General features: G+C 45.5%; 1 protein-coding gene across 1 annotated transcript in view; it reads left to right on the forward strand.

Annotated features, from left to right (window-relative positions):
- The first annotated feature begins 969 nt into the window (after positions 1-969).
- Positions 970-18,927, forward strand: part of itih2 (inter-alpha-trypsin inhibitor heavy chain 2) — a 93,843-nt gene continuing 75,885 nt past the window's right edge. Inside the window, exons 1-4 of the mRNA XM_072471039.1 lie at positions 970-1,149; positions 2,134-2,211; positions 11,338-11,376; positions 16,898-17,070. Coding sequence (XP_072327140.1) covers positions 1,066-1,149; positions 2,134-2,211; positions 11,338-11,376; positions 16,898-17,070 — 374 coding nt within the window. The 5' untranslated portion in view covers positions 970-1,065. The remainder of the gene's footprint in view (positions 1,150-2,133; positions 2,212-11,337; positions 11,377-16,897; positions 17,071-18,927) is intronic.

The following is an 18,927-nucleotide window of genomic DNA, read 5'->3' on the forward strand; positions in this document are numbered from 1 at the left end:
AAGATTTTGACCCAAGGTCAATGAAGAAATGGTGAAAAATGACAAAATCAGCATTTTCGTGTGAAGTAATGGTGTTCCCACCATGTTGCTGCTCTTGTCCTTGGCAGGAATGGCAGTGCTGGGAGGCACTGTCAATGTAAACCTCCTATATATATTGGAAATCAGGGAAATTAGACCAAAACCTGCTTTGAATGGCCGCCAGCGCCTCTTGATAACTGGAAACTGGCTATGATCCAGGTTCAGGAGAATTTACTCCCCAAATAAATGTCGTATTGATTCAATACTAGAAAGAATAGACAAGTGCAAAAGTTTATCTGTAACAGGTCCTGCCTTCAATCCAAATCTCCCACAGGGAGACACCAGTAAGTCACTAACAGAATGGGAAATCATGACACCTCTATTTAAGTGAAATGTAGAGGAAATGAATTAACTGTTATAACACTTTTCTTCCATATTTGTGCATCCGGGAGTCCACATTTACACTAGAGAGGTAACGTTCCAGATTATATAAATTTATATTTAAAGTTATAAACTAAAGCGTCATTAAGAACATGTTTAATTGGGGTTAAACTAGAATCCAAACGACCCATGAACAAAAATAGAAAAACGCATGAGCAACAGTAAGTTGCTTATGCTCTGGCTGCATTTTTTATTAATTACTTGACGTGCGCCATCATTTTTCACATTTGTACAGTAGCATTTTCTCACTGATAGCTGTAATTTAATCTTTTTGCAATCTCCCAGTTTTTAATCAAGCGTGACAACAAAGGAGCCCACAAAGCAAAAGAGCGAGGGGGGGTGATGGGACGACATCAATCCGGTTTCAAGTGGTTATAATCCAACGTTACAGAGAACTTCATCTTGTTTACACAATCTCCACAGCTTATTTGCAGGTTTGGTAACGTACCCAGTACAAATATTGACCAGAGCTAAGGGCAAAGTGTTAAGCGGAGTCAAGGAAGGAACTTCAAATGTAACTTTTCCAGTTGTTGTGCCTGAATTTATAAGTGAGCTGCCAGCCCTGTATCTGGTGTTGGGATCCTCAGTGTGGGAACATCAGGTAGAATGAAGCATCTCACCCTCTTCGCCTGCCTCTTGCTCATGCCTGAAATACAAAGTCTTGAAATCTTTGCAGGTGACATTGTTGATGTGAGTGTAAGCGCAAGTCTCATCGACTGGCCTTTGCTTTACTTCTTTTAAAAGTTTGAATTTGCTAATTAACATTGTTCCTCAAACTTTGCAAGCTGAGCAGCTGCCTTGAAGATTCCACGGTGTTTCTGTGAACTGGAAGCTGAATTAATTTAATGAAACAAAGAGAGGCATATTAAATTAAGCTTTTTTTTCTCCAACCATGTTTTGCTTTAACTGAGAATGCAGCGTTTGTAGGTACTTTGGACATGTATTCTTTATTAGTTTGGTGGGGTCATTTTTCAATAAATAGTTTGTTTTGATTCATTCATGAATTGTGGGCGTTGCTGGCAAGATCAGCACTAATTGTCCACCCCTAACTGCATTGAGAAGATGAGGGTGAGCCACCTTCTTAGATACAGCTGAGAGGCTTGCAAGACCACTTTGGAGTGAACCATAATTTGTGGAGTCACATATAGGCCAGGCCAGGCAAGAAGAGCAGTAGATTACCTTCCCCAAAAGGCATTAATTAGTGAACCAGTTGGATTTTTTAATTTGGTAGTTTTGTGGCTGCCATGGCTGAGACTAGTTTTCATTCCAGCGGTTATTTAAGTAGTTTAATTAAAATTCCCCAGGTGTCATTTGAACGCATGTCAATTGATCATTAGTTCTGGTTTCTGGAATACTAGCTTAGCAATGTAATCACTACATTACCATTCCCTGTATTTTGTAGAACAGGAACAAAACACTACAATAATTAAATAAATATATATTATTGGATCATATTACATTTTTCATTCCTAAGGAGTCTGGGGTTTAACACGGGATCCAGTACTTAGTATTTTCCAAATTATCTTTAAACCTGAGTGGTTGGTGCATAGAAGGTCTCTCAGTGTTGGAGGAGGCTATAAAAAGGGAGATGTGTTAATAAAACCTGTTCTTAACTAATAAAAGATCTATGTTGTTGTTCGACGTCAGTAACAAATTTACATTTTTCTGTATCAGCTCGTTAGAGATCCCGGAGATGATTCGGTTGCAGATCGTCCTCCTGCAAATATAAACAGATACGAAAGACGCCATAAGGTATTGTTAAGTCCATTGGCTCTGACAGAAACGTACTCCAGTGGTACATTGCATGAATGTTGTCTGGTTGAATCAATATCTGCTGACGTTGAATGCACTAATCAAGGGTGTTGAAAAAGATTTGATGCAGCCCAAAGATTTTCACCGACTCTGGGGAGAAGAATGGTTCATGTTTCTGCAGTTGAAACTTTGTAAAAGCTTCCAGAAAGAAGATAACTATGATGTCTTTGACACAGGAACATTGGAAATCATTCCACTCTGGTGCCCACTAAGAATGAAAAATTAAAATTACATTCCTCTCCTCAGCAGATTATTAGTTTGTCTGTAATGGGTGTTTTTTTTTTTTACTTTTTCAATTTACTTAGCCCTTTCCCCCTGCTATATTCAAGGTGCTGACTCTAAAGAGAGAACTCACATTGATATCGTGCCAATCACAACCACAGAACACTCCAAAAGAGTTTACAGCCATTGACAGCACCAGAGTGTCGCCGCTATTGTAATGTAGGGAAATGCAACAGCCAATTGCACACGACAATCTCCCCCAGATAGTTACGTGTTGATGACTAGATTTTGTTTTGTGATATTGGTTAAGGAATAAATATTGGCCAAAAACTCCAGGGTGAATTCCCCTGTTCTTCGTTGATTTGTAATGAGAGTGCTGAGTGAGCCCAAGGCTGGTTGGGTAATTTCATAGACACCATTACTGATTTTAATTCTAGATTGCGTTAATTAACCAAATTTAAATTCTGCAGCTGTCATGGTGCGTTGTGAGCTCATGTCTTCACCATCATTAGTCCAAACCTCTGGATTACTGTTCCAGTGACATAACTACTCTACTACTTGTAGTGATATCATGGTTGTGTAGTAATTCACCGACTGATCGCTAGGAATCTCATTCGTGATAGATGTAATGATATGTATATATGTAGACAAGTAAAGGGTTAATTATTACATCTCATGGTAACACAACCACTAGAGGGCACCACTAGTTCCCACTATAAATATGAGAACTCAGAGGATCTTAGGTACTTCTAACCAGGAGTTTCTAGACAGTGTAAGAGAGACAGATCACAGCATAGTTAATATAAGATAGCAGCAGTACGTATAGTTTAAATTAGTTATTGCTTTAACATAGGTTACTTGGTAACTAGTTATAGTTCTGTGGATTGTGCAAACTCAATATTAATCAATCGTTATTCAATAAATCAGTTTTGCTTTAAGTTAAAGATTGATGATTTCTTCAGAATCACACCATCAGGCCATTCTGGATTACGAAGCAAAGAGTAATGGTATATTACCAAACAGTAATATAACAATAGAGTCTAGTTTTATTCATTGTTTTATTCATATAAGTTCTAGTTGAGAGGTAGCTAAGAGGCAAAAAAAGTGTCTTGACTGTGGGAATCCAGTCAGCGTCTGATGTAATGAATTAACCATTGTATTCCAGTGTATTCAGCACTGAGGATGTATTGTTCTTTGTCTAATCAACTTGGGGGAAAGCGCTCCGGTTGCCGCCCTTTCTCCAAAAGGGTGGGAAACCTCCAGAAACAGGCAGGAAAGTTCCTGCAGCTCCTCGCACATCAACAAACAGGTTAACAATCAGGACAAAGTATTTCTGTGTAAAAGATGTGGTCAAAGGCACAAATTAAGGCAGTGTCCAGGGTTTGGCAAATTTTGCCCCAGATGCAAAGGAACAAAATCATTTTACTCAGAATGGTTACTCGAAGCTCAACCCCAGATCAGTCAGCACAGTGGACGACACAGTCTCCAGTGATGAAACATTATTGTTTGTTGGAGTAATAACACAGAAGAATAATTTTTTGGAGACATCAAAAAATTCTCCAGCACTTAAGAAAATGCAAACTGATACTCCATTTAAAATAAATGCGGTTGATGAGGACAAGTGGCTGCTACCACTTGAAGTGAATGGTACAGTGGTCCAATTGAAGTTCGACACTGGTGCCAAAGCCAATTTAATCAGCATGACTGATTTTGAAAATCTAAAAATTCAGCCGATTAGAAGAAATCATAAAATATCTCTGAGAGGTTACAATGGTTCATGCATTAAATGTTATGGTGCTTGTGACCGGAGTGTGGTGGTGAAGAACACAGTTTATTCCATCCCATTCTGTATTGTTTCCGAGGGCTTAGATTCATTATTAGGTGATCAGTCCTGCGAGGAATTAGGTCTGGTGCAGTTGGTATGTAGCATCCACAAAGGATTGGATCAACAATCCAACGATCCTGAGAACATTATCAGCAAATTCAGCGATGTGTTCACTGATTTTAGTGCACCACCATTCTCCAACGAGAAACAATTTAAAGAAGATGAATTATCTAAAGCACCGATACAAACTATTAGTCGTGACATTGCTGAAGATGTAGATCTGCATGGCAATCTTATTTCTACCCTACCAGCTGTATCAGATACAGAACCACAAGTTATCAAGAAGATAGAAGAACCTACCAATGGGGTAAATTCCATGGTATGTGTGAAACAAAAAAATAGTGATGCTCGTACAGGCATGGATCCCGGAGATGTTAACGAAAAATGTGCACATATTATAAAACAATCATTACAAAAAGCAATGGACAGCCAATCTGATCCAAATCTCATGAAATCACATTACAAAGTGTTACCATTATTACATGGTAGATCGCAAGCAGAGTTACTCATTAATAGAAGGTTGCGTACCACACTTCCATACTTGGAAAAGAAGGAGGAGAATGCAGTGGTACTGCAGGAAATGCAAAACATGAAAGCAAAACAAAAGTAGTTCTATGATAGAGTGTCTAGAAAGTGACCACCTCGGAGTAGTGATGACATTGTGAGAGTAGAAGATTCAGGCAATCTTGAAGAAGTAGCACCTCGTTCCTACAATGTACAGACAGAGGATGGGTTGGTTTTAAGGACAAATCGTCGCGCTCTCTTGAAAACCAGAGAAGACTTTCACAACAACGAATGGCGAATCTACGTCAGACTCAACGTCAGCTACAGTGTCAGATAGTTCAGCAGTTCCTGAGCGTAAGAATGCTGTGGAGAACATTGAATCTGCAAGTTCTGAGCAGCAAGGACAAACTTTGAGAAGATCAACCAGAGTCAGATGAAAACCTGACTGACTCAATTTGTAGATTTGGACTATTTGTGCATACTATGCTTGCTGTTCTTGTGCATATATATATTTGCCGACTGACCACTAGGAGTCTAATTACTGTATAAGTGAATGTTTGAGTCAGGTGTCCTCAGACTGACTGGAGAGCTGGAAGAAAGAGGTTGCTTGTGCATGTTCATACTGTTAGTCATCTGTTGTTTTGTATGTAGTTGACTCACAGTTCGTGTTACTGAATCATTTATAGCTTGAGCTACAAGTGTTCTTGTAAAATAAATCAGGCCATCTGACAAGAATTTACACCCAGTGCACTTAACACACGATAAAAGGAACACTTTATTTCCATTAGAAAACAATTTCACAATCTGCTTATTCGGGGAAAGGGAACAGTTGCGAATTTTAAGCTTCTAGGACCTTTTACACACTGTTGGTATCCTAGTATGTGCTTGCTGTGGTGGAAGGCCTTTGTGTGTAGTCTGGACCTAGTTCATAGCGGATTTATGTGCAGACATAAATATCACCATAGTTTTGTACAAATTAGCTCTGAAATTACTAACCATGTTAGATGGCATAATAATAGCTGATAATGGAAATTAACCAAAGTTCTCATCGGTGTGGCATGGGTACAAAATTATGTTATGCAATTAGGAGTGGTGTTAAGGTAAAGTAAAAGCATCACACTCTGCATTCGTTCTTTTCAATGCTTAAACTGGGGTGAGTGTTTATTAATAATAATAATAATAATAATAATAATCTTTATTAGTGTCACAAGTAGGCTTACATTAACACTGCAATGAAGTTACTGTGAAAATCCCCTAGTCGCCACATTCCGGCGCCTGTTCGGGTGCACAGAGGGAGAATTCAGAATGCCCAATTTACCTAACATGCACATCTTTCGGGACTTGTGGGAGGAAACCAGAGCACCCGGAGGAAACCCACGCAGACACGAGGAGAACGCGCAGACTCTGCACAGTGACCCAAGTGGGAATCAAACCTGGGACCCTGGCGCTGTGAAGCAATAGTGCTAAATCAAATGAGAAAAGAGTGCTCCATTATCCAACCCTAACAGTGTGTCTTCAACTTTATGAACACAGGAAAGTATCATATTTTTAATTTGTTAACTTGCCTAAAGTGAGACCAAAGTGAATATGAATGAAGTAATGTTGGGGAGAAACAGTATCTGAAAATCCCCCATTGTTTGATTTGCTTTGATGGCTAGGAACAGTGTGAAGAATGTTTATTCCTCATTGCAGAGAAAATGTCAGTTTTGATTTGCAGATTATATACAAACGGTCAATGTTTCATTCTGTCTGATGCAGGTCATTCAGAGAATGCGGATTCTTGTTGCATTCATGAAAGGGAAAAAGCAAAGTTTCTGTGATGCATAACTTTGCTGCTTCTCTTTTGTGTATGTATCAGGTACTTTTGGCTTTGGGACTTTGTGATGTGTCTGACTGATGTGACTTATCAAACATACCGTGAGGGTTTACGGCCTTGCTGATGGAGAGATAGGGTCGGGGGAAAATAGGTCAAATGCAAAAAAAATGCTGCTTTTAACAATGTTGAGCTGGAACAGTGTGCACCTCCGAGATAAGGGATTGAATCGGAATTGAAAGGGATGCAATGAAAGCCTACTCTCTTGTCCGTTGAAGGGGCTGAGCAAATTAAGTTTGCACGATTTTTGTTAGATGGATCCACAGTCTAAAACGGCTCGCTGGTCTTAACTCACTATCACCAGAAAATAAATGAGCGATCACATGCTCTGCACTGTGTGTAGTGTCTTCCTGCAAACATAATTTGTACCGTAACTTCCTGAAAGTGCTAACTGATAATGACATGGGCAAATGGACATCTGAGCTGTAGAGCGTGCCCAGCTCAAGAGTCAATCTTGTTAATCAATGAGATTTAAGAATAGAGAAAGAAACAATGGAATACTGCAGAATTGTGTGTTTGTGTGTGTAGGGAGGTGCAGACACAGAAAGAGAAATAAAGAGAGGGTAAGAAAGTTTGGATCAAAAGAGAGACGGAACGGACAAGCAAGAAAAAAAAATTTCAATTTAAAATGTTTAGCTTTTTGAATCTCTAAGAGGTTATATTTACAGGAATGATACTCAGCGGCTTCAATTGTTCCCTTTCTGGGCCGGAGAGATTTGCCATGTTCCAGTATATTGTGAACTAATTTAGTCAGTACTTGAAAGAGTTTGAATAGTCTATTAAAATGGCCACTGCAAATCATTGGCTTGGATTGAATTGGGTTTGTTTATTCTCACATCTACCGAGGTACAGTGAAAAGTATCTTTCTGCGTGCAGCTCAAACAGATCATTTAATACGTGAAAAGAAAAGAAAATACATAATAGGGCAACACAAGGTGCACAATATAAATACCTAGACCCCGGCATTGAGTGAAGCATACAGGAGTGTAGTATTAATCAGGTCAGTCCATAAGAGGGTCAGTTAGGAGTCTGATAACAGCGGGAAAGAAGATGTTTTTGAATCTGTTTGTGCGTGTTCTCAGACTTTTGTATCTCCTGCCCCATGGAAGAATTTGGAAGAGTGAGTAAGCCAGGTGGGTGGGGTCTTTGCTGCCCGCTTTCCCAAGGCAGTAGGAGGGCTAACCACTGTGCCACTGTGCTGCCCCTAAGTTTCCTGAGTACAGGTTTTCACAGTCATTCAGAAAATTCACACATCCTTTTGTTTAAGGATGGACCAACAACAAAAATAACTCAGGCATTCCAACTTTCTTTTTCACTATGAACATAAAATCTCTATGTGTTTGACAAATGTGACTGGAATCCCATTGACCTTCACTTTGTTATGATCGTCTCTCATCCAAACCTAGACTGGGTGAATTTCAAAGTGTCAAATGACAACACAGGATGTATAATAAATACACCCTACCCGTTTTTTGGGGAAAAGTACTTTGAACTTGTATAACCCACATAATAATAATAGTAATAATAATCTTTTATTGTCACAAGTAGGCTTACATTAACATTGCAATAAAGTTACTGTGAAAAGCCCCTAGTCACCACATTCCAGCACCTATTCGGGTACACAGAGGGAGAATTCAGAATTCTCAGCTAGTACGGGAATTGAACCCACGCTGCTGGCCTTGTTCTGCATTACAAACCAGCTGTCTAGTCCACTGAGCTAAACCAGCCCATGATGAGGAACCTACTTTAAAAATTCAGCAAGAAGAGACCTTGCAGAGAGAGTTCAATCAGAAAGTCATCAAAGCAATTGTGAGTCTTCTCAGCAACCACAGTAATAAACAGAATTTATTTGAAAGTAGTAGAAGGACTCCCATCAACAAGTCCCAACTTGAAGTTCACCTGAGAACCAACCTCTTATAGGTTCAACTACAAGAAGCCTTGCTGCTTGCTGAGAATTCTCTGCTTTGAAAGACCTTCACTTCATTGAAGAATCAACTCATTTAAAAAACTACATGCCTGCCACAAAAGATTCACCTGAGGAAGGAGCAGCGCTCCGAAAGCTAGTGATATCGAAACAAACCTGTTGGACTTTAACCTGGTGTTGTAAGACTTCTTACTGTGCTCACCCCAGTCCAACGCCGGCATCTCCACATCATTGCCACAAAAGAGACTAAGATAATAATTAATTGTAATTATATTGTTTTATCTTCATCTGTATCTATTTGTTTGTGTTTGTGATAGTGTATGTGAGTTTAGTGAGTGAAAAGTCACCATATAAACCTCTGGGGAAAAAGTGCGATAAAATAAACTTTTATTATTTAAAATATGGTTCTCAAAAAGCCAGCTGGTGGAATTTAAATTGGGACAATCACTCTTGAGTGTAAGAAAACAACCCCCCCCCCCCCTCAAATACATAACACATTCATCACAGGCAGTAACACATTCATTCTGTCTGTGATAGATCGATTGGCATTGCATTGGTAATTGTCACATTGTTAACAGGTACTTACATTGTTAACGACAAGACATACCATTCAACAATGAGTTCAATGTGAAAATCTAGCGAGTCCTTGAATATAACAGGGAAGCAAGGGGTGAGATGTAATTTGTGCATAGCAAATGGAGGAAGTGCATAAATTAGCCAACAAGTTCTGATGATTCACCAATTCACAACGTATGTTTTCCCCCTGAACATGATGGTTAATTTGCTCATTATTAGCGTTGTGCATTGTGAACTCACTGCCATTTTTCCAGAAAGATTTGGCTTAACGCCATTGCGGAACCAGAGATTGTTGGCTTTTCTTCATGATGGACTTGCTGAGAATTGATGTCTACCAAGCCAGTAGTTACATGTCTATACATTGCTACACTTGTTTGCTAGTAAATCAATTGAGTGGTGCACTTAACTGTGTCATAAAAGTTGCACCCTGGCAATTCAGCCTGGCCAAGATGCAAAAGGCCCATCATCTGGCTAAGCCTGAAGACAAACATTACCTTTGGTCTTTGAATCGTTAGCTTAAAGTTTCAGCATCATCATTTGAATCAGCAATATTACTGAAACATTGTAAGATTCCCTGACTTTGAGCATTGCCATTGTTAAAAAATTAATAAAGTACATTTTTGATCAATTAATGGAATAAAGAAATGTACAGCTCAGGAACAGGTCCATAATAATAATAATCTTTATTACTGTCACAAGTAGGCTTACATTAACACTGTAATGAAGTTATTCTGAAAAGCCCCTAGTTGCCACACTCTGGCGCCTGTTCGGGTACACAGAGGGAAAATTCAGAATGTCCAATCTACCTAACAAGCACGTCTTTCGGGACTTGTGGGAGGAAACCGGAGCGCCCGGAGGAAACCCACGCAGACACGGGGAGAATGTGCAGACTCTGCACAGACAGTGCCCCAAGCTGGGAATTGAACCTGGGACCCTGGCGCTGTGAAGCAACAGTGCTAACCACTGTGCTACCGTGCACTTGTCTAAATTCAAAAACAACATTTTACAATGGCAGGAATGAGTTACATTTTCTAAACATGAAGCCTGGCTTCCAAACCCCAGTGGGGTCCGGCAGGGATCAGTGTCGGGGCCTTTGCTGTTTGTGGTTTATATAGATGATTCAGACATGAATGCAGGAGGGCTGATCAGTAAGTTCACAGATGATGCGGAGATTGTTGGGGTGGTAAATAGTAAGGAGGATAGGTTTAAATTACAGGAGGATGTAGACGGGCTGGTCAGATGGAAAATGGAATTCAATCCGGATAAGTGTGAGATGATGCATTTGGGCAGGACAAACACAGCAAGGGAATACATGATAAACGGCAGGACCCTGGGAAGGACCGAGGATCAGAGGAACCTTGGTGTACATGTACACCGGTGCTTTAAGGTAGAAGGGCAGGTAGATGCAGTGGTGAAGAAGGCATCTGGTATCCTTGCCTTTTTTGGCCAAAGCATAGAGTTTAAGAGCAGGGTTGTTATGCTGGAACTGTACAAAACATTGGTTAGGCGACAGCCTACAGTAATATTGTGTTCAGTTCTGGAATCCACATTATAGGAGGGATGTGATAGCACTGGAAAGGGTGCAGAGGAGATTTAGCAGGATGTTGCCTGGGCTGGAGAGTTTTAGCTATGAAGAGAGATTGGATAGACTGGGGTTGTTTTCCTTGGAGCAGAGATGTATTAAGATGTATAAAATTATGAGGAGCACAGATAGAGTAGACTGGAAGAAACTTTTCCCTTTGGTGGAGGGATCAATGACCAGGGGGCATCGATTTAAGGTAAGGGACAGGAGGTTTAGAGGGGATGTGAGGAAAAACCTTTGAACCCAGAGGATGGAGGGAGTCTGGAACTCGCTGCCTGAAAGGGTGGTAGAGGCAGAGACCCTCATAACATTTTAAAAGTATTTAGATGTGCATCTGAGATGCCTAGGCATACAAGGCTATGGGCCAAGTGCTGGAAAATGGGATTAGATGGTTGTTTTGACTGCAATGGGCTGAAGGGCCTTTCTGGGCTGTAGACTTCTATGAATCTATGACGATGAAGCAAATATTGTTTTAACATTTTAATTTTGTATTTTTACAGAGAAGTGATGACAGCAGCAAGGAGCAGGACGAGATGGAGGTGGGAATACTCTTTGTTGTTATTCTGTGGTGTTTGAAATCACTGACCAGTTTAACCATTATCTGTCTACTTATCATGATGTTTACATGACTAGTCGGTTATTGACATTTTTCCTTTTACTGGTACTTTACTTTTGTAAATAATTTATATGTAAAAGTTTCACAGACTTTCCTGTCATTTGTCTATCATGTGTCCTTTATTGAAAGGTTGAGTAACCACTGAATAAAGTGAAATGGCTCCTCGAGTTAATGGGCGGGATTCTGCGGGAATCGGCGGGGCGGGCAACTCCGGCGGGAAGACGTGGCGTGAACCACTCCGGTGTCAGGCCGTCCCGAAGGAATCCTCCGCACCTTCAGGGGCGAGGCCGGTGCCGGAGTGGTCTGCGCCAGCCGGCGAGGAAGGTGCTTGGCGCCACGCCAACCGGCGCCGAAGGGCCTCCGCCGGCCGGCGCGAGTTGGCGCATGCGCGGGAGCACCAGCGTGCGCTGCCGTCATCCCAGGGCATGCGCAGGGGGGTTCAACTCCGTGTCGGCCATGGCGGGTTCAACTCCGCATCGGCCATGGCGGAGGACCACAGCGGCCGACGCGGAAGAATAGAGTGCCCCCACGCCACAGGCTCGCCCGCGGATCGGTGGGCCCCGATCGCGGGCCAGGCCACCGTGGGGGCACCTCCCGGGGCCAGATCCCCCTGCACTCCCCGAGGACCCCACCCGCGCAGCCAGGTCCCGCCAAAATCGGGCAGCCACTCGGCCCATCGCGGGCCGGAGAATCGCTGGGGGCGGGGGCGATGCCAGCGGCTGCCGACCGGCGTGGCGCGATTCCCACCCCCGCCAAAGCCCCGGCGCCGGAGAATTCGACAGCCGGCGGGGGCGGGATTCACTCCGCCCCCCCGCCGATTGTCCGACCCGGCGGGGGGTCGGAGAATCCCGCCCAATATTCTCTCCAGTTGCAATAATGTAATCGACTATTTCCACTGTTAATACCCCGTTCAGAGGGCGGAAGATAGTTTTGATGAATGGATGAAGAAATAAATAGGTTGTTGGCTGAATAGATCTGGTGGAAATCCAGCATGTGAGAAGTTGGAATCACCCTATTTACTTACCCACCCTAAAGCAGTCAGGAACTGGCAGGTTCATATTTTATCCTGTTTAACTAGGTCAAACCGAAACCAACTGCAATTTTCCCTGGGTTGTTTGACTGAATTTCCCACGAGGGCAACTCAGTTAAGAGCACTCGGGCCAGAAGGGGCACCAAAGCATTTTTAAATGTTTCACGTCTCTCATGGGTCCAGGAGGAGCAGTTTTGCTCTGGGAAAACTGATTCCTCGTCTGCCGTGGTCCTATCCCCACTCCCTCTGTCACAGGGCCCCATGGAAGTGCTCCTCAGCTTAGGCATCAACCACAACGTCCAGCTCATGACATTTTCCACTGCTCCCTGCAATCTTCCACCTGGAAGATTGGGAAGCTGGTTATCGTGGAATTTACAGTGCAGAAGGAAGCCATTGGGCCCATCGCGTCGGTCCTTGGAAAGAGCACTCCACTTAACCCCACACCTCCACCCTATCCCCAGAACCCAATTGTAGCGCACAATGACTTACGAGAAAGACGAGAAGTGATGAAGTCGATTCAGGCTTTATTAAGCGAGACTTGTCCCCAGCAGTTCAGCAACAGAATGAAGCGGCGGGGAGAAGCTCGGGTTCTTATACTCCGTCTTCAGGGCGGAGCCAGGAGTTAGCAGCCAACCAGGACCCGGGATCTGTCAGCCAATAGCATCACGGCTTCACAGTCCCACATGACCCCTAATACATACCACCACATTCGCCCCTTGTTAAAAAGGAACCCGGCGGGGTGGTGGTTCGCATGGTGGTAGGGGGTTTACAAGGCTGGCCCTGGAAGGAACATTTCGGACATGTTACTACAGTTTTAGCCCTACACTGGGCTATGGACAAAGTTTGTGAAACTATTTACAATATTAGCAAGAAAAACATTTTTTTTTTTTTGTTACAATACAACAACATTTTTGGTGTCACGCGGATGCCACGAGCCGAGCGGGCGGTCTGGTCTTCCTCGTCGATCGCCTCAGCCCCGGTGGTGGTGCAGGTGCTTGTTCAGGTGTTGTCGTCTCCGGGAGCGTTTCGATGTTTGTTCCTGTTTCACTCCTGGGCGGGCACGGGAGGAGGACCGATCCTCCCGGGAAGGGGGCGGTCGCGGGGTGCGCCGGTGATAGGGAGGGGATGATCGGTGTCGGGGGGGGGGTGTGTGTTGCCGGCGGGCGCCAGGTCCCGCAGGGAGACCGTGTCCTGTCGGCCGTCGGGGTACGCCACGTAGGCGTACTGCGGGTTCGCGTGGAGAAGGTGAACCCTCTCGACCAACGGGTCCGATTTGTGCGCCCGCACATGTTTCCGGAGCAAGATGGGTCCTGGGGCCGCCAGCCAGGTCGGCAGCGACGTCTGGAGGAGGACTTCCTGGGGAAGTCAAGGAGGCGCTCATGGGGCGTTTGGTTAGTGGTGGTACACAGCAGCGACCGGATGGAGTGGAGAGCATCCGGGAGTACCTCCTGCCACCGGGAGACTGGGAGATCCCTGGACCGTAGGGCCAGCAGGACGGTCTTCCAGACCGTGCCGTTCTCCCTCTCTACTTGCCCGTTCCCCCGGGGGTTGTAGCTGGTCGTCCTGCTCGAGGCTATGCCCTTGCTGAGCAGGAACTGGCGCAGCTCGTCACTCATGAAGGAGGACCCCCTGTCGCTATGGATATACTCGGGGCAACCGAACAATGTGAATATGGTGCCAAGGGCTTTAATGACTGTGGCCGCTGTCATGTCGGGGCAGGGGATGGCGAAGGGGAAACGAGAGTACTCGTCCACCACGTTCAGGAAGTATGCGTTGCGGTCAGTGGAGGGGAGGGGCCCTTTGAAATCCAAACTGAGGCGCTCAAAGGGGCAGGAAGCCTTGATCAGGTGCGCTCTATCCAGCCTGAAAAAGTGCGGTTTGCAGTCTGCGCAGATGTGGCAGTTCCTGGTGACTGTACGGACCTCCTCCACAGAGTAGGGGAGGTTGCGGGACTTCATGAAATGGTAGAATCGAGTGACCCCCGGGTGGCAGAGGTCCTCGTGGAGGGCTTGGAGACGGTCTATTTGTGCGTTGGCACATGTGCCGCGGGATATGGCATCGGACGGCTCGTTCAGCTTTCCGGGACGGTACAAGATCTCATAGTTGAAGGTGGAGAGCTCGATCCTCCACCTTAAGATCTTGTCATTTTTAATTTTGCCCCGCTGTGCATTATCGAACATGAAGGCTACCGACCGTTGGTCGGTGAGGAGAGTTGGGGAAGGACGTAGAGCCTGTAGTTCTTAAACTCCCTCCCTTGCACCGTTAGGTTCGCGATGCAGAACCCTTTGATCTCTACGGAGTGGGATCATGCAGCTAGGGAAATCTTTTGCGTACTTGGATGGATGGTCAGAAAACAGCATCTTACCGTGTCTGGGTGAATAAAACTTTCAGTGCTCCCGGAGTCGATTAAGCATGATGTCTCGTGTCCGTTGATCAGCACCGTTGTTGTCGTCGTCTGGAGCGTCCGGGGCCGTGATTGATCCAGAGTCACCGAAGCCAGTCGTGTGGTCTTCTTCGGACCCCGTGGAGCCGTCGATGCTGGGGTCCTTTGTTGTCAACCAAGATTGTGGCGTCCATGAATCGCACGCGGCCGGGGGTGGACAAAATGGCCGCCCCCATGGATCGCACGTGGTCGGGGGTGGACAAAATGGCCACCCCCATGAATCGCACATGGCTGGGGGTCACAAGATGGCGGCGCCAATCCTCCCCTCGTGGTGCCCGGGACCCAAAATGGCGGCACCCGCGGGTCGCTCATGGGGTGCTGGGGGGGTTGGGGAGCGTTTGGGCTATGCTGGGCTCGTTCTTCTCCGGGGATTGCGGCGACCCCCCGGACCGGCACACAGCCGCGTAATGGCCCTTCTTGCCGCAGCTTTTACAAATAGCTGCGCGGGCCGGGCAGCGCTGCCGGGGGTGTTTCGCTTGCCCGCAGAAATAGCAGCGGGCCCCCCCGGGATGGTCTGGTGCTTTAACCGCGCAAGCCTGCAAGGGGGGGGGGGTTTGTCACGACGGGGTTCCACGGAGCCCAAGGGGCTGCTGCGCGGTCAGGGCCGTAGGCGCGGGCGTTTTGCGAGGCCACATCTAGGGAAGCTGCAAGGGCCCGTGCCTCTGAGAGTCCTAGCGACTCTCTTTCTAAAAGTCTTTGGCGGATTTGGGGAGAGTTCATACCTGCCACAAAAGCATCGCGAATTAGCATGTCCGTGTGTTCGATCGCGTTCACCGGCGGGCAGCTGCAGCCCCGTCCCAAAATTAGCAGCGCGGCGTAGAATTCTTCTAGCGATTCTCCGGGACTTTGCCGTCTCGTTGCGAGTTGGTGGCACGCGTAGACCTGGTTCACGGGCCGAACGTAGATGCCCTTCAGCAATGCGAGCGCCATTGGGAAATCCTCTGCGTCTTCTATGAGAGGTTAAATTTCCAGGCTTACCCTCGAATGCAGGACCTGCATTTTCTGGTCTTCTGTGATCCGGCCAGGGGCCGTTCGGAGGTAGCGTTCAAAATATGCTTGCCAGTGTTTAAATACTGCTGCCGAGTTCGCTGCGTGGGGGCTGATCCGCAGGCATTACGGGGCGATCCGGAGCTCCATAGTCTTTTAAGCTCACTTAATAAATTGTAGCGCACAATGACTTACGAGAGAGACGCGAAGTGATGAAGTCGATTCAGGCTTTATTAAGCAAGACTTGTCCCCAGCAGTTCAGCAACAGAATGAAGCGGCGGGGAGCATCGGGTTCTTATACTCCGCCTTCAGGGCGGAGCCAGGAGTCAGCAGCCAACCAGGACCCGGGATCTGTCAGCCAATAGCATCACGGCTTCACAGTCCCACATGACCCCTAATACATACCACCACACCAGTAACCCCACCTAACCTGTTTGTGGAACTTAAGTGAGGTGGCATTGCTAATTTAGGCTTGGTCTCATGCTGTCACTGACAGGAAATTAACTCATTGGTGCAAATTGCCAGCCAGAAATCCATTGGCATTTAAAAAAACAGGTTATTATTTGATTTCGGGGACCAAGGCCCAAGTCTAGGCCAGGCTGTTGAGTTGAAAATGTCTTGCTTTTGCCCACAGCAGTAAGTCTAGGACAAATTAGTTTGACAACTTTAGCCCACTCGGTACAGGTCCCTAATACTAAAGGCGTCTGCATTTGCCATTAGTTGTTAATCTTATTCAGATCGTGCCCATGGATAGCTGGACAGGGAAGAGATCAAATCACTCAGGGGCACTAGAGGTGCGTGTCTGAGGGAAAAACGCCCAGAACTGGCCAGAAATGGAAAAACTTTGCACTTCATCTCCTCTGTGCTATCGTTCACCCTGGACAACAAATCTCGAGAGAGAGCAATCTTTTGTTTCTCATTTGCAAATGGATGACCTCAGTTACAGAGAAATGTGTTGTTAAAAGTCCTTGTTTTGTCAAACAGGATCACATTGAGGAGCAGATCACCATACACAGTTATAAAGTGAAATCCATTATCACCTCACGCTTTGCTGAAACAGTCTTTAGCACAAAGGTCGTGAACAAGGAATCGAGTGCCCAGAACATGGTCTTCAACGTACAGATTCCACAGGGAGCCTACATCTCAAACTTCACAATGTGAGTACTCAAAGCAAGAAAAATTGTTCACTTTAACAGCTCTTGGATGTTACTTTCGTCATCAGATCTAGTGCACAAAATGCTCAGAATCTCGGGCGACGGTACTCCACCAGTACTCAGCTTTCCTATTTCAGATTTGTACCCTTGTCAGCTTTTTAAAAAATTATTTTAATCTTTTCATCAACCCGTAGCCAGCACCTGTAAGAGAGAAAAGGTCGCTTCACAGTTTGGATGAGACTTACAGAACAAGAAGCAAGCATGCAAACAGATATTTGGGTATATAGCTGTTTGTGTCAATACAGTAACTTGCAGATTCGAGGTACAATTACAGGGGAGGGGGTGGCACTTTGGTATATTGTAACTGGGCTGGTAATCCAGACACCAGGGTAATGCTCTGGGGTCGCGGGCCTGAATCCCTTCACGGCAGATGGTGCAATTTGAATTCAATGAAAAGCTGGAATATAAATTGCAATGATAAGCAGGAAACCATTGTTAATTGTTGCAAAAAAAGCATTTCCACCCGGTGTGGCCGACATGTGACTTCAGACCCACAGCAACGTGGTTGACTTTGAAATAGCTGAGCACGACACTTAGCTCAAGGGCAAGTTAGGGATGGAGTATAAATGCCCACATTCCATGAATTAATTTAGACAACACAATGGTCTGGATTCCCCGGTACCCCAGCCGCGCATTTCTTGGTGGTGCGGCGTTCGCTGGTGGCAAGATTCTCGACTCCCGCCGCTTGTCAATGGGAGTTCCCATCGAAGCCACCAGGTGTCGCTGGGAAACCTGCGGGCGGGGATACACTGCCGGTGGGAAAAAGAGAATCGCAACAGCGGGAAAATTCTGGCCAATGGTTCAGGAGGACTTTACCCCTGACTGACTCTCACTGAGATGCCCCTTGGCAAAGGCCTCTTCACCAAGCCTAGGAATAGGAAATCCTATGGGGAGGGGAAGTGGAGGTCCACGCAGTGAACATCAGTACCTGGGTGATTTTGTGGCAGTACTATGCCTTCTCCTGTCCCCAACAAAAGTGAAAGAAAAGTATATCATAGACGATCATAGAATTTACAATGCTGAAGGAGGCCATTCAGCCCATCGAGTCTGCACCGGCCCTTGGAAAGAGCGGCCTACACCTCCACCCTCTGCCCATAACCCAGTAACCCAGCCTAACCTTTTTTGGACTCTAAGGGCAATTTAACACGGCCAATCCACCTAACGTGCTCATCTTTGGACTGTGGGAGGAAACCGGAGCACCCGGAGGAAACCCACGCAGCCACGGGAACTACGTGCAGACTCTGCACAGACAGTCACCCAAGCCGGGAATCGAACCTGGGACCCTGGAGCTGTGAAGCAACAGTGCTAACCACTGTGCTACCGTGCCGTACATTTTACCCGTCTGTGAAAAGACCTACAAAATGGTTCTGAGGGCATTTCACACCAGGCATGGGCTGTTCACACCCAGCTATCGGCCCAGGAAAATGACGTCAGGGTCCTGCAATGAACATAGAATCCGATCCTAATGCCTAAGCAAGGCTCCGGCCTGGACACACACCCATTTTGAGGCCTGCACAGAAATCAAAGCCTCTCACTGATGCGGGCAGCACTCCTGGAAATTTGGAAAAGGAAATTGAGCGCAATGCTAAATAGATGGCTGATTCATGGTCAACCCATTTCTCACTAGCGATAATGAATTTCAGCCCTAAAATTAGATATTCATTTTATCATAAACCACAGTTGTAATACATTAAACCTTAATGTAAAAATAAGTTTTCAAGTAATGATTCATTGAAAAGCATCTTGGCTGGAATTCTCCGACCATTACGATTCATTTTTCCCATCGGCTGTGCCCATGGG

This window comes from Scyliorhinus torazame, chromosome 13, assembly GCF_047496885.1.
Source record: "Scyliorhinus torazame isolate Kashiwa2021f chromosome 13, sScyTor2.1, whole genome shotgun sequence".
NCBI lineage: Eukaryota > Metazoa > Chordata > Chondrichthyes > Carcharhiniformes > Scyliorhinidae > Scyliorhinus > Scyliorhinus torazame.